Source organism: Calliopsis andreniformis, chromosome 9 (assembly GCF_051401765.1).
Source record: "Calliopsis andreniformis isolate RMS-2024a chromosome 9, iyCalAndr_principal, whole genome shotgun sequence".
NCBI lineage: Eukaryota > Metazoa > Arthropoda > Insecta > Hymenoptera > Andrenidae > Calliopsis > Calliopsis andreniformis.
Window position 1 is genome coordinate 12,253,099 of NC_135070.1, and position 13,434 is coordinate 12,266,532.

The following is a 13,434-nucleotide window of genomic DNA, read 5'->3' on the forward strand; positions in this document are numbered from 1 at the left end:
ATGCCATGGCCATGAATGAGACAGATATTAAACGAAGGTAAGAATTATTGTTGTCAGTGATGTCCGAAATAAAAGTCCCTAGATCGAAGCGAACCGTGAACCTATGCAACATCTGTTACACTTCGATTAAAATCGTACGCTAATGTTTCAATTATTGCATTAATTTTTTCTTAGTGTCATAGTGTAAATTTCTGTTAAGTTGCTGAAGTTTGCGAGTAGTCGAAAACAGGGTAACCAATATTTTCAATATTAAATCTTAAACAATCAATGAAAATAACAGTTTATAATGTTTTGTTGTATTTAAATGTATTTATGATATAAAATCTAGTTCAATGTTTTTTCGTGTTTCTTTTTGTATATTTCAGGTTTCTGCATGAAAAGTTCTTTATTTTTTAATATTTATTGAAAAATGAATAATACACTGAGCTCTTTATGCATACACCTCTGATACGTTTCATTGGTATTTTTATTTCTACTACTGAGAATTTAGTGTATTTCGGGCCCAATCTTCAGTGCGCATGCGTCTGCATGGTGCATACTTGAATTAGCTGTAGTAGTAGTATTATAATTTTAGGGACAAGTAGGCAGCAAGTGCATGTGTACATATGTACATAGTACATACACAAGCTGCTTTTATTTCTTTGTTGCAAACGAAAAAAAAACTATAATAGAAATACTAAATCAAATACTGCAAGGTATCATTCGAAATAATGAAATTAATTTATTTTTAATAACACTTCATTTAATTTTGAAAAATAATTGTTGAATAATGTATATCTTCCTTTTATGTGTAGCTGCGTATTATAATTTAAAGACTGAAAAGAAAATGGAGAAGATAATGGGTACATTAGGTAAAAAGATACTTGCTGCTAATAAACATGAAGAGCTTGTTAATCAGTATAAGATGCTATCTACAGATGAAGAACGGATAATATTTACTCTGAATATCATGTCAGAGTATGGAATAATTCCTCTAGTATGTGAAGATGTAAAGAATGCAAAAGAGTCTGAGAGATTAAGGGAACAGGGCAACAAGATATTTGTTTCAATACCATTAACAAATCTTACTTGTGTTGAAGCGTTAAAATTGTACACTAAAAGTGTAGCTTACGCGCCATGTCAATCTGAGCAGCTGTCTTTGGCATATGCCAACAGATCTGCAATTTTGATAAAACTGCACAAGTATGAAGAGTGCATTCAAGATATAGATAGAGCATTAACATTGGCATATCCGGATAATTTAAGAGCCAAACTTTACGTAAGAAAAGTTGAATGTTTGCAAGCTTTGAAGGATTCTAATGCAGAAGAAGTTGCTAAAGAAGCACAGCAGTGGTTGGAAAAAATGTCGTTGAATGATAGCAATCGTAAAAAGTTAAATGAGAAACTTACATCCATAAGAAGAACACCAGAACGATGTAATTCAAAAAAACAAAATACTACAAGACATCAAACTGTACCTTCACTACCTAAAATAAAGACTGTTAATCCAGAAGTTCCTTGTGCCTCTAATGCAATAATGGTAAAATATAATGAAAAATATGGTAGGCATGTTGTAGCAGCACGTAAAATAAACCCTGGGGAAGTCATTGTTGTTGAAAAGCCTTACTCATTGTTGTTAACACCAGATAATACACACACACATTGCTCAAATTGTTTAGAGGTATCCTGGGCTAACATACCATGTAACTACTGTACTTATACTATGTACTGCTCTGAAGAATGTAGAGCTGCTGAGTGGAAGCAATTTCATGATGTAGAATGTTCAGTATTCCCTTCTATGCTAAAGATGAATTTCTCAAAATCAGACTTATTATGTTTGAGGCTTGCTATACAGGCTGTAAGAGAAAGTCCAAGTATACAGGAATTACGAGAAGAATTGAAAGAGATTGACAGCTGTGATGGTAAATTATTTAATATATTTTATGTGAAAAGTAGTAAATTTAATCATATCCTTTTGCAGATCCACGTGTTAAAGGGTTTTCTAAGAACAGAATCTTTGAAAGCAACAAGTACAGAAGTTTATTAGGTCTTGTGACTAATACTGAGAAACGTTCTGTACAAGATCTCTTTGCAAGATCTGTAACTGCCAGTTTTACTTTGTATTTTTTGGCGACATGTACTGATATGTTTGGAAGTCCATTGCAACAAGATTTATCTACATTAGTGAAAAATACTGATGTTACATTCGTCGGTGGCCTCATATTAAGGCACAAGCAAATGATTCCTTGTAATTTTCACTCTGTATGTAATCGCTAAAAGAGTATGAGTACTGTGGTTACTGTTTTAAGTTAATCCTTTATATAATAAAAGATTATTTGACTACTAAATTGCTATTTGCAGTTCAGCGAAGAACGTGGGTTAGAAGCAGCTGAACGCGGTGTCGCAGTTATGCCATTTTGTAGTTTGATTAATCATAGCTGTAGCTCGAACATTCTAAGACACTCGAAATCTAACCATATAGTTATTTATACTATATATCCAATCGAAAAAGGCGAGCAGGTATTTTTTGTACACTTATTTAAATCGTATAATATTTATATAAAATTGTATTGTTCCAGTGTATTAAAAAAAATCATTTTTTCTAAGATTTTGGATAATTATGGTGAACATTACGCTATTACTCCAAGAGATTCGAGGCAGAAAGAGCTTTTAAAACAGTATTATTTTAAATGCGATTGCATAGCATGTCAAGAAAACTGGCCGTTATTTTATAATCTGAAATCATTTAGAGTGAGTTATTTGATAATTCAATGGATACTCTAAAAGGTTATATGAAAGTTCATTTTTTTATTTGCTCAATTATAGAGTCTAGTCAAAAACAAGGGGGATGAAAATAGGATCAATCATGCGTTAAGAAAATTTAACACATATGTCAACATTGCTGCTGAAGGCAAGGTGTCAGATAAACCTTACATCAGAGATGATCTATTGAAAATGATCAATGTTTTATACAAACTGGCACCGATGCCTTGCGAGGAATTGAATAATGTAGTAGAGACATTAAAACGTGTCTACGATTTGAGCGGAAATAAATTCGAGATTCCTGAACTGTAAACTTGTTTCGTATGCCATTTAGTATCTTCTTTGCCAAAAAATAGACGCACGCTCTCTGATTTTTTTTAGTAATATTGAAACGTTTTGTTCAAATATGTGTAAATATACAGAATGGTACATCTAAAAAGATCACTGATATTGGTCTTATAAATTTTGTTCTATTAAAGGTTGGGCAGTTATCCAAATGGCCTGCTTTTGATGTCTGACCCTATATATTGAACTGTATGTAAGAATGTTGTAAGTACGGACTGAAGTAATTTAAGTGATGAATTAAACGGTTTGAAATACAATCAATGTAAATCTTTGCCCTTTTATCTTTGATTAAAGTATCAATCGATTTCTTTTTGCCGATCATTAATGATCAGTCTTTCAAGTAATGCTACTAACTGGTATTAAAACTTATAGCTAAATCATGTATTTGAGGTAGAAATATAACAGTACGCGCATAAAAAATTTTTCATATAAATTACAAAATTTCAAATACTGCTGAATCCTGATTGTTCAAAGTGTATTTTGAAAATGTATTTATCTCACGAATAGCCAGCTGATTATTGGTAACAGAATTGTCAATGTGACTGATCGATGGACGCTGTTTGAATTATTGTGGTCCTTTCCTTCGCTATTATTCATATAGATGATTCTCCATTCAACATCAGGGTGCACTGGACTATGTTTTTTGAAGTACTCAACCAGTACATGTGTTGTAGTAACACCTAATACAAAACATTGTTACATTTCTAATATGATTGTTAGAGTTGCAGTAATTGAAAAAATTTAGCACACAAAAAACGGAGCCATAATCAGGCACGTTTGTACTACGTAAAGCAGTAAAAAGAACTTTCCTTATGTAGATATGTTAAATTCAAGTCATACCTAAAGGTTGAGTCTTGAGATTTTTTAGCATTTCATATCCATCGCCACCGCTCTGCATAAAATCGATTAAGAGTACAGTGTAAGTTTCGTTTCTTTTAAGTTCTCTAAATTCTGGAATGCTGCAAGATGCGCATCGCACGTATACAGAAATCACTCTTGAATTCTTTGGTCGTGTCAAGTCATAAACCACCTTTGGGAAGTAAAATGTTCTGTTAATGTCAGAACAAAAAGGGCATGAATTGTAAGGCAATGGAGAGTACCTGAAGTCCAGAGAACTGAACGAATGCTCCAAATAGATTGGAAGTTGTATTAATTTGCAAGTTCTGAACGCTCCATTCAAGGACAGATATTATTAGTTCTCCAGTCATTGAAGCTTTCAGGATGGCGTTGTCGAATGGTAACGCACTGAGAACATCTTCCATAGTAACTTTATTATCGTTATTCCTGGTAATAGAGGTCCTAATGCTGCCACCGTTGTGGAAAGCTATGGCAGCATCAGTCCAGCCTGCTTTTCCTCCGTATTCTCCAACGTTGTAATCGATCATAGCGTCTGTGATCAGATTTCCCAAATTACATTCTCTGCGTCTGCAGACTTTGCTGTCCCCTTCCAGAAGGACGCGAGTTTGCCCAACCACTGTGAGACTTGTATTGTCAATAGCTCCTCTCATCTGCTGTAACTCTTCTAAAATATCTTTTGCCTATTTGGAATTAATATAATTGTCTAAAAAGTTCTATAAAACTATATAAAAAGAAGGATATATAGGAGATCTATAAAAAGAATCATTTTTTCAATCACCTGTTCTATACTACTGTCAACGAGTATGGGGTTCCCCTTGATGTTTGTCACCTCGCCCTTCGAGTCAAAGGTCACCGAGAAATTCCCTAAATACTTTGTGTACGCGTATGCTTGCACTACGTACACCTTTCTTCCGCTCTTTTGCACTACCTCTGTGGGATAGAGACCTTCAGGCATCTCCAAATCGGGCTGTTTGCCGTTGTATAGAAACGTGTTTGTATGTCCACCGATCACAAGATCGATATCCTCCACCTCTTTGGCGATCTTTTTATCTACGTCGAATCCAGAGTGACCAAGAGCGATTAGAATGCCTACTCCTTCCTTTTTCAGTCTTTTGGCCTCCTTGCGGATGCTGTCCACTTCGTCCAAGAAGATCACTTCTTCCGTTCTCGAGATTATTTTTGTTTCTGGTGTCAGGTAACCGATCACACCAATTTTCGTCCCATTCACGGTCAAAATTGTGCTGTTTACCAATTTGGTGGCTGCCAGGTTTGGCTGCTTGCTTAGATCCAGGTTCGAAGTTACTATGGGGAACGTAGCATTTTGGATAAAAGGTATCAGACCATCCACTCCATCGTCGAACTCATGGTTACCCAGACTCTGCATTGAGAAGGGGAGTTGTTAAATTTTTTAATGAAATTTTCGGTTTTTGGTTTTTGATTCTTTGTAACTAGTACTTATTTTAAACGATCATTATTAACAAACAAAGGCTCAGTCGCAGTTTTGTTATTTTTTATTTTTGTATTGTTTTCAGTCAATTTTAAAAGAATTAGTCAAAGACAGAATATCTTTTGCTTCAAATGGTACGATGGAGGATTTTATACTCTTGTAATTTCGTGTAATTTATCGTCAAATGACCTTGTCCTGTCTTCTTTTCATTCAGTCAACCAAATTTCGCATGATGCCATGGCCAACAGTTATTTACTCTAATACCACGGTCGTACTTCCGCCTCTCTAAATTATCATCAATGACTAGCAATATTCGAAGTACAGCCTTGAGTGTACGAAACGTGTCCTTAATCGTTTCGAAACTTGCTGGTAGTAAAAAAGTCGGAGAACGTAGGAAGCCAAATGAATAGAGAAGACAAAAGACTTTGTTTTATATAATTCTGATACCTTTTTTCAAGCGTCGAGTATTTACGAAGAAAAATTTGTACGTTCTAAATGAGCGCTGATTGCAATGATTTTAAATCTCTGAGAGTAATTTTAAATGATAAAATAAACGAAAATGAAGATAGGCGAAATTGTGTTTTAGGCATCGTTTTCGAGTTATTAGTTATCGAGAAATTGTCTAAGATACACATGTGTGAAGTGTGTCTGACTTGGGACTTATTCTACTGATTTCTCTGTGTCTGTCTTGCTAGTACTCGCCGGCGTCGACAGTAGAATAAGCCCAAGTCAGACACGTTTCATATGAATTTTAGATATTTTTGCAACAAACTTGAAAAGTAGAGTCTTCCTTCTTCTTTTTTCTCTCTCAACTTGGCTTATGTTAAAAACTACACCAGCAACTTAATAAACTCAATAACAATACGTTTATGCATCAGAAACATGATGCTATAAAGTAGTATTTTAATACTGACGCAAGGATATTAATAATTTTATCGATATAAAAGAGAGAAGTATAGCAGCACGAACTTATATATCAACCAAATATACATAGGTGTAATAAATTTCGTGGTTGCTCAACCTACCGTTACATTCGGGGCGAGCAGGTTCAGGAACTTGGAGACAACCTTCCATTTGTACACGTTGTACCAAATGGAGCCTTGGTAAGTGTCCCCAGCGTTTAAGAAGAGACAAGGAACCGAGGAGTTCCTCGCTTGTCGCACCAAGGTTGCTATTCTCGCGAATCCTCCGTAACATTTGCCCGCGTCAGCGTCCTTTTGCGAACAGGTGCTCGACATCTTCGACGTCTGCTCGAACCTGCGGACATTGATGTTCTTTCCTTATGTCTGACGTAGAGTTGAGTTTCTGGGCAGTTTGAACGTTTGTTAATAACTAATATTTCGTGTCAATATTATTGAATGTGTGACGAGATAGATTGAGGAACAGTCAATATTTAAAGTATCGATAAAGCGGTGAATGGAAAACAAAATACTTTTGATATTGACAGAGTTTTAATTGCGTGGGCACTATTGTTAACTAGGTATAGAAAGTTTACTTGAAATCATTTAAAAATTTGTTTTCTTGATTGATTGTTTGTTACCTCGATGAAATTATCATTTGAACTAATCTCCTATAGATAATGAATTCTATCCTTAACTTTCCTAAATTGTATGGTGTTTGTGTATAGCCTTTGGCTGTATTTAGAAACATTCTAATTAGATATACAAAAAAAAAATTCGTTTGAAATAAAATTTCCATTTAAAATAGAAGATATAAATGGTAATTTTTACATTTCGGAAAAAAATGAAGGTAGTGTGTAAAAGCTTTGTGTTTTGCAAGTCATACATAGAAAAAGAGTTTTGTGTTGTTGCTTCAGGGGAATATCTTGTATAATTATCGTCATTTTCAATAGTTAAACGATTCGAACTATATTCATAATAATATTTAATTGCTTTCTTTTTTCTCGGAATAATGTTAATTATTACTAATTACCTCGAATGCATGTCATTCGTATGAACGATTCTAATAGTGAGTCCATTGGCCTCTTTCGTTATAGGTAGGCCAAAAACTTGATCAGACAGCACCGCAAGGATGCAGGATATAAAAATCCAAATTGTTCCCATTTTTTTTAGACAGTTGTAGAATTTGCGCTTTGATTACAGTATCCTTAAATTTTCACGTTGTATGGTTATCTCGTGTTTTCAATATTTCTGTAATACTTTGCCTTGATATTGCCTGGCTGTAAAACAGAAGAAAAAGAATTATTTTTCAGTTATTGGAGACCTTGTCCAAGTTATTGAAAACTGCAAGATAACTGACGTTAAGATTCCAGTTTGTTCACAGAGATGCTCGCTTCTCTTCCAGATCATTAATTTTTATTTTTATGGGCGATGAAGTTTATCTTTGGAATTGTTATTGTGGACAATTTGTTTAATGTCAAAAGCGTTAAGTAGTTTGAATAATTTATACGATTATTTGTGATATAGAATTTCGTGTTTGAATGAGTGTATTTTAATGAGATATTAAATGAAATGAAAATACAAAACAGAAATGAAGATTATTTTTCTGAACTGTGCACTTTTTCAAGAACTTGTCAGTTTAAGCAGTGGCAGTTAGCATTAACGGACAGCTGATTATTTAAAAATTTAAACTTTTAAAAGTAAAAATCGTTCCAATTTGTGGGCTCTACATTCTATATCATGAATGCTTCTTTTTCCAATGCAACATTACCACTTCCCCTTTTACGAATAAAAGACGTGGTCTTTGAACGTTTACAGTCTGCATGAGAAAGAGAACTGTTCAAGCAAAAATTAAAGAACTATAGCAAGTAAGAATGATTACAAAACGACCGAATCATCGATTCAGAAATAGCGAATGCTGCGAAACCGAATCTACCCATAAAAAAGTTTTATGAAAATGTCGACATTGAACCTCAGAAGTTGGAGCAATAATTGACGACGTGTCATCTATAACACGAGTTCGCATAATTTCTTGCGAAACATGTTGGATGCTGCCAAAGACAGCTTCCAACTTGAGATCGCTGACTTCAACGACATTTCAAGCCAATAACCGGTACTTGTTGGATTGTATATTTAATTAAAACAGACAAGTGTCTATATCAATTCAATGCTGTGTCAATTAAGGGCAGAATATGATTTTAATAGTTTTCATAACTCAGAATGACCTTGACAGTAACTCTGCTGTTGGCGATTCATTCATGTTCTTTTGAATATAAATGTGCAGGTTTTAACTAAATTTGATTCACCAATTGACGCTTGACATACGTCGGCAGAAATTTTGTGTACGTTCGAATTTCTGGGTAAAATTGAATTAAATTTTTCGACTAATGTCTGATAAGCAGAAACATGAGACTTTTAAGGCAACGATTTTTATGAATAGGTAGTTGTACCCCTTATTTTTTAGTTATTTGTAGGTGTACGTATAAGATGAGTACGTGTACATGTTTTCGCCTTTGGTCATTCATTAGCTTTGAATCTTAGTTACTATTGACTGTACAATATTAGTAATATTCTACGAACTTTCAGACCATATAAGTGATCATTAAATAATGTTACAAAAAAAAGGAAGCATACAACTATCGACGTATTTAATTTTTACTGGAAGATAATGTTACATTATATATAATTAGCATCAATGTGAATGGTTAAATTGAAGATTCAGTTTATCTAAAATGTTATCATTGGTTTTACATAACAATATGCTGATACTTCGATGGCTATGTAACAGATGATAAAAAAACATCGTATTTTACTTTGACAGTTCCTATCACGATATGAAAATACGAAGTACCCATATTTGTCACGGTTTTGCAAATTACTTAAACAAGGAAGTTCAAGCTGAATAGTTCAGGTTTAAGTCAAGTAGCTAAAACCTACTTTACTACTTTGGCTGTAGTACAAACAATTTCTGTACGTAAGTAATAAATGTATGATAAAACCTAAATCATTCTGCTCAACACAATTTCCTTGAAGGCATTCCTATTATTAAGCTTCGTTATTTAGTTGTTCTATACAGATTTCAGTTTCCTCGCTCTACATTTTGTAAAATCCATAGCAAACATCTTAAACTGTATATATTCCAGTTTAAGATAACATCTCCCTCTCACCTAACTGTCGTATCACTTTTATCAACTGCCAGCTTTCACGGACAACCGCTACCATTTGTTAAAGCAATCACTGACAAAGTAGTACTGAGAGCGATTAAACAATTGAGTCGATAAAGTGAAGAATAATACATGTCCAAAATTAGTAATTTTCAAATAATCTGGAAACTACATCTGAGCTCCAAAACCAAAGTATATTAACTCATACATAAAGAACCAGTGGACTTAATACACTCTGGCTCTAGAGTCCACGTACGTAAAATACACAGAAGTACACATAGCAACCAGAAACCTCAAACAGTGGATTTTGAACAATCTACTGTTCTCCAATTCCTACATTCAATCTACCCGCAGCTTATCGAAGACCCATAAATCCACCTTCCCTATTTCCTCATTTCGCACACGTATCTACCAAATTCTATCCCGTGCCAACAGTTTCACGACTCACTTTGCATATCCACGACAGCCTCCACATAGAACTACCAAGCAAAACCAGTACCAGCTGACCCGCGAGCCCTGTCAAGAAACGCGGCACAGTGTCAAACTCTCTGGTTCCTCGCGGAGCAGCGTCACGCTGTCGTCCAGGTGTCGCCGAAGGAACCGATCAACGAGTTCGCTGTGTACCTAGGTCTACCACCCACCCGCTCGTGAATCGTCGCCAAGCGTTTGGTCGCAGACGCACGAGTATCGTGATCGGGGTGTGCGTCGATTAACGCGAGATGTTTCGTCGGGCTAAAAATACGCTGGCTAGACGAGGAACGGTTCGGTTCGCAAAGAGAAGAGTCCTGATAGCCGCGATGCCAATCGCGAGAGCGGCAGGCTCGTCTAGACCGAACAGATGACGGATCGGTTGCACAACGCGAACCACTTGGCCGAGCGGACCGACGAGCCGATTTTGCCGAGCGACCAGCATAGACTGAGCACAATCGTCGGTTGAAAAGCTCCGTCGAGCCTTCCCACGCCCCCGATATTCTCGCACGCGACTCGCCACCGTGGATAAACCGCGTTCAACCACGGGGATAGATCGAGCAGCGAAGCTTATCGCGAAGCTTATCGCGTGGCTTCTCGCTGCCACTGTGCCTCGCCGAGTCCCTGCGCTGATGGGACGAACAGGGTGGATGTGTCTTTGATGACCAGGTCGTTTCGCGAACGACAGGAGCGAGGAAGGATTTCGCCATCAGATAGCGAGGGTTTTTGGGTGAAGGTGACGAAGGGATCGATTTGAGTGACGGTTTGGCGGTTCTAGGGGTGGACGTGATGTTTGGGGATGTGTAGAAGCGATGGCAGTCCTTGGGGTATATTTGTTCGCTAGGGTTGTAGTTTAGTACTGTTAGGTTACTTGTATATGTATGCGTGCTAGGCTTATTTACATGATTGTAAATATTCATTGATGTGATTGGGGACTAGGTATATCAGTAAGAATCTTCAGTGAGTATTACTGAAAGAATGGGAGTGCTGTTGAATTAAAAGTGTGATGAAGATTCATGAAACTGTGAAGAAAAGTACAGTGATGGATTTGTATTTGGAACAAGCTGTAACTGAATTAAGTGTTTCTATTTCAATATTTCATTTATCGATTATTGAAGTTGTAGTAATTATCAGTCCACCTCTAAAAGAAAAAGTTGATAATTTGTTACACTGGCATTCGATAATTGAGTTGCTCACTGGAGAATGATACGATGTTATCTGAATAGGGACAGGTTTTAGTATGTATGCTGTACATCATTTGAGGAAAAAGACTGGTTCAAAGATACGTTTTGTTATGTCACGATCAATGAGGTCTAATAAGGTTTTCTAATAGTATTGTCCTTTTTTTCTTATTACACATTATCCTATTTATTTTTCGTTATTCTACACATGGAGACAGTCTTAAACATTTTCGAGTTTCAGTTCAAACAATCTTTCTTATCACATCTGGAGTACATAAATTATAAAGATAAGCGCATCTGTGTTTTCCAGATAACATTCATTTTATTAATTGTTGTACAAATGGACACGTTATTAGTTTCAATTTTACTATCACAGCAATGATATTGGACAATAATTAATCAAAATTTGTATAGAAAATGTTTTTCATTTTATATTATCGTGATTTACTGCATTTTATAAACAGGTAAAGATAATACGAAAATATATGCTTATTTCGCAACGCTTTCTTATCTAGTGATTTCAACGCTTCGAATCTACATAACGCAACCAGACAGTAGAAATTATACCTGTCCCCTCGTTTATATGGATGGTCCGATCGTTGATTAGGAAACGACTACTTGTCTCCCAATACCTCGCGCTCGATTTGTTGACTGAGTACACATTGTCTTTCAGAAACCAGAAGCTTTAATATACGCATTCAATAATATCGCGACACATGACATGAACATTTGTAATTTAAGGTATTACATGCGTGGAATAATACTGCTGTCACTGAAGGTTCATGAAAGTCATATTGGAAACTAGTTTATATAAGTATCTTGTAGATAATATATACATATATTCAATTTACCTTAATTTATATCTATCGCTGTGGGGCATATTGCTTTTTCTACTTACATGTTGCTAAATAGAAAAAAAGGTATTATAAAACAAGCAAAGCATGTAATTGTAAACAGCTATATTTCAAAATAGATAATAGAATGTTGTAGTCAAAATGTTAATAGATAACTTTCATAGAAAAAGTTCAGCCGTATTTTCTAATGAACCAGATTTTATCTATTCCTAATATTGTATTTTATTGGTTTATTTTATTGGTATTTTATTGCTTTCTAAATATTTTCCAGGTCAACGTCCACCCATTACTAATTAACCATAACGGAGTTAAACGAGGAATCAACGAAGCTTTCGTCTATTTCCTTTTCCTTTGAGCAAATACCAGATCTGGTAAGAAATCCGAAAGGAAGCAAAAAGTAGTATCCTAGGGTGACGTAACTCTACCTCACTGTCAGATCATATCTGTAATTATGATAATATCTGAATTTATGTCAATATTTCTATCTTCTTCGATATTATCGTCTAAGAAATTCTCCTTGAACCATTTCCCGCAGTCGGTATTTTATTAATCATGGTATATGGTCAGAGCTCGAATATAGGATGATCTTTTTGACAGCGTGCCAGAAGTGATGACGAGTATCGCTTAATATCGTTTTTCGTCTCCCCAAAGCCCAGCGGAAACGTCCTTTCTTGATTCATCGAAGAAACAACGGATCTTAAGAAATGTATGCATTCAGAATTCATAATAGCAACGGGACTCGTTTAGCATTTAATTTCAAATTGGATCAATTTCAGTGAAAGAAATCCGCGAGCAACGCTCGAAGTAGTTTGACGTAAAATTTAATCGCGATGACGTTTATGGATGCAAAAAAGTCAGTACCGTAAGTGCTATAAATGACTACTTAATGCTGACAGATTTTACAACGTTTGCTATGAGAAAGTTCTTCGAGGATTTTTGCCGCTTTGAATTTTAGAGAGTAAGCTTGGAGGTCAGTAAATTTAAGGCGGTTTAAGAGATTAATTTCGAACGGTTGACGTAATTGAATTGGCGAAATAAAATAATAATTGCAGCATGAGGTGATCGTAAACTTCAGTAAAAATTATTGCGCTCTTATTGGCAATGAAAGAGGTTCGTAAAAGTTTTTTCGTGTCTTCGCAAATGTCTCTATAATAAACGTAATATACGGTAATTTTCGCGATTATTTCCCATTATTTCAATGCTTCTAATTTAAATGTTACGTTTACTAATTCGTTTTTTTAGAATAAATTGTTACTTAGATCCAAGTAGCGGGAGTCTACACCATGGAAATAGATTTGTACTATCACGAGTGTGTAAATATCCACTTAAAAGTTAATTAGTTCGCTAATTGCGCGCAATGATTGGAATTTTCCCGGATATCGTTAGATTTTCCCGTTGACAAGATAATCGTAATGTGAAACTGATTCGTCACGCAGTTTATCATCGTGTTCTATGTTGAATCGTTATTTTTATCTG

The 13,434-nt window shown here is 35.4% G+C and overlaps 2 protein-coding genes across 5 annotated transcripts; one reads left to right on the top strand and one right to left on the bottom strand.

Moving 5' to 3' along the window:
* Window positions 1–3,476, top strand: LOC143184014 (protein-lysine N-methyltransferase SMYD4). Of its 4 annotated transcripts, XM_076385935.1 has the most exons (6): window positions 435–695; window positions 795–1,901; window positions 1,961–2,241; window positions 2,341–2,499; window positions 2,587–2,730; window positions 2,806–3,476. In XM_076385935.1, exons 1-6 carry the CDS (start codon window positions 596–598, stop codon window positions 3,052–3,054), a joined length of 2,040 nt encoding a protein of 679 aa, XP_076242050.1. In that variant the 5' UTR covers window positions 435–595; the 3' UTR covers window positions 3,055–3,476. The 4 variants fall into 4 exon arrangements, with proteins under 4 accessions (XP_076242049.1, XP_076242050.1, XP_076242048.1 ...); XM_076385934.1 differs by lacking the exon at window positions 435–695 and adding an exon at window positions 1–37 and having other exon boundaries at window positions 2,341–2,730; XM_076385933.1 differs by having other exon boundaries at window positions 2,341–2,730.
* Window positions 3,477–3,535: 59 nt separating this feature from the next.
* LOC143184015 (protein 5NUC) lies at window positions 3,536–10,367 on the bottom strand. Its single transcript, XM_076385937.1, has 7 exons — window positions 9,904–10,367; window positions 7,325–7,571; window positions 6,418–6,649; window positions 4,724–5,323; window positions 4,188–4,625; window positions 3,928–4,117; window positions 3,536–3,767 (listed from the first exon to the last, which is right to left on the bottom strand). Exons 2-7 carry the CDS (start codon window positions 7,453–7,455, stop codon window positions 3,580–3,582), a joined length of 1,779 nt encoding a protein of 592 aa, XP_076242052.1. The 5' UTR covers window positions 7,456–7,571; window positions 9,904–10,367; the 3' UTR covers window positions 3,536–3,579.
* Window positions 10,368–13,434: the final 3,067 nt, after the last annotated feature.

Bases quoted from the DNA above. Each gene is read 5' to 3' on its own strand.
- LOC143184014 (XM_076385933.1), top strand. From the start codon at position 596: ATGTGTACATATGTACATAGTACATACACAAGCTGCTTTTATTTCTTT. The intron at 1,902-1,960 runs GTAAATTATTTA...ATCCTTTTGCAG, and splicing joins AGAGATTGACAGCTGTGATG to ATCCACGTGTTAAAGGGTTT. The intron at 2,242-2,340 runs GTATGTAATCGC...TGCTATTTGCAG, and splicing joins TTCCTTGTAATTTTCACTCT to TTCAGCGAAGAACGTGGGTT.
- LOC143184015 (XM_076385937.1), bottom strand. From the start codon at position 7,455: ATGGGAACAATTTGGATTTTTATATCCTGCATCCTTGCGGTGCTGTCT. The intron at 6,650-7,324 runs GTAATTAGTAAT...CAATGTCCGCAG, and splicing joins ACGAATGACATGCATTCGAG to GTTCGAGCAGACGTCGAAGA. The intron at 4,118-4,187 runs GTACTCTCCATT...TACTTCCCAAAG, and splicing joins TTCAGTTCTCTGGACTTCAG to GTGGTTTATGACTTGACACG.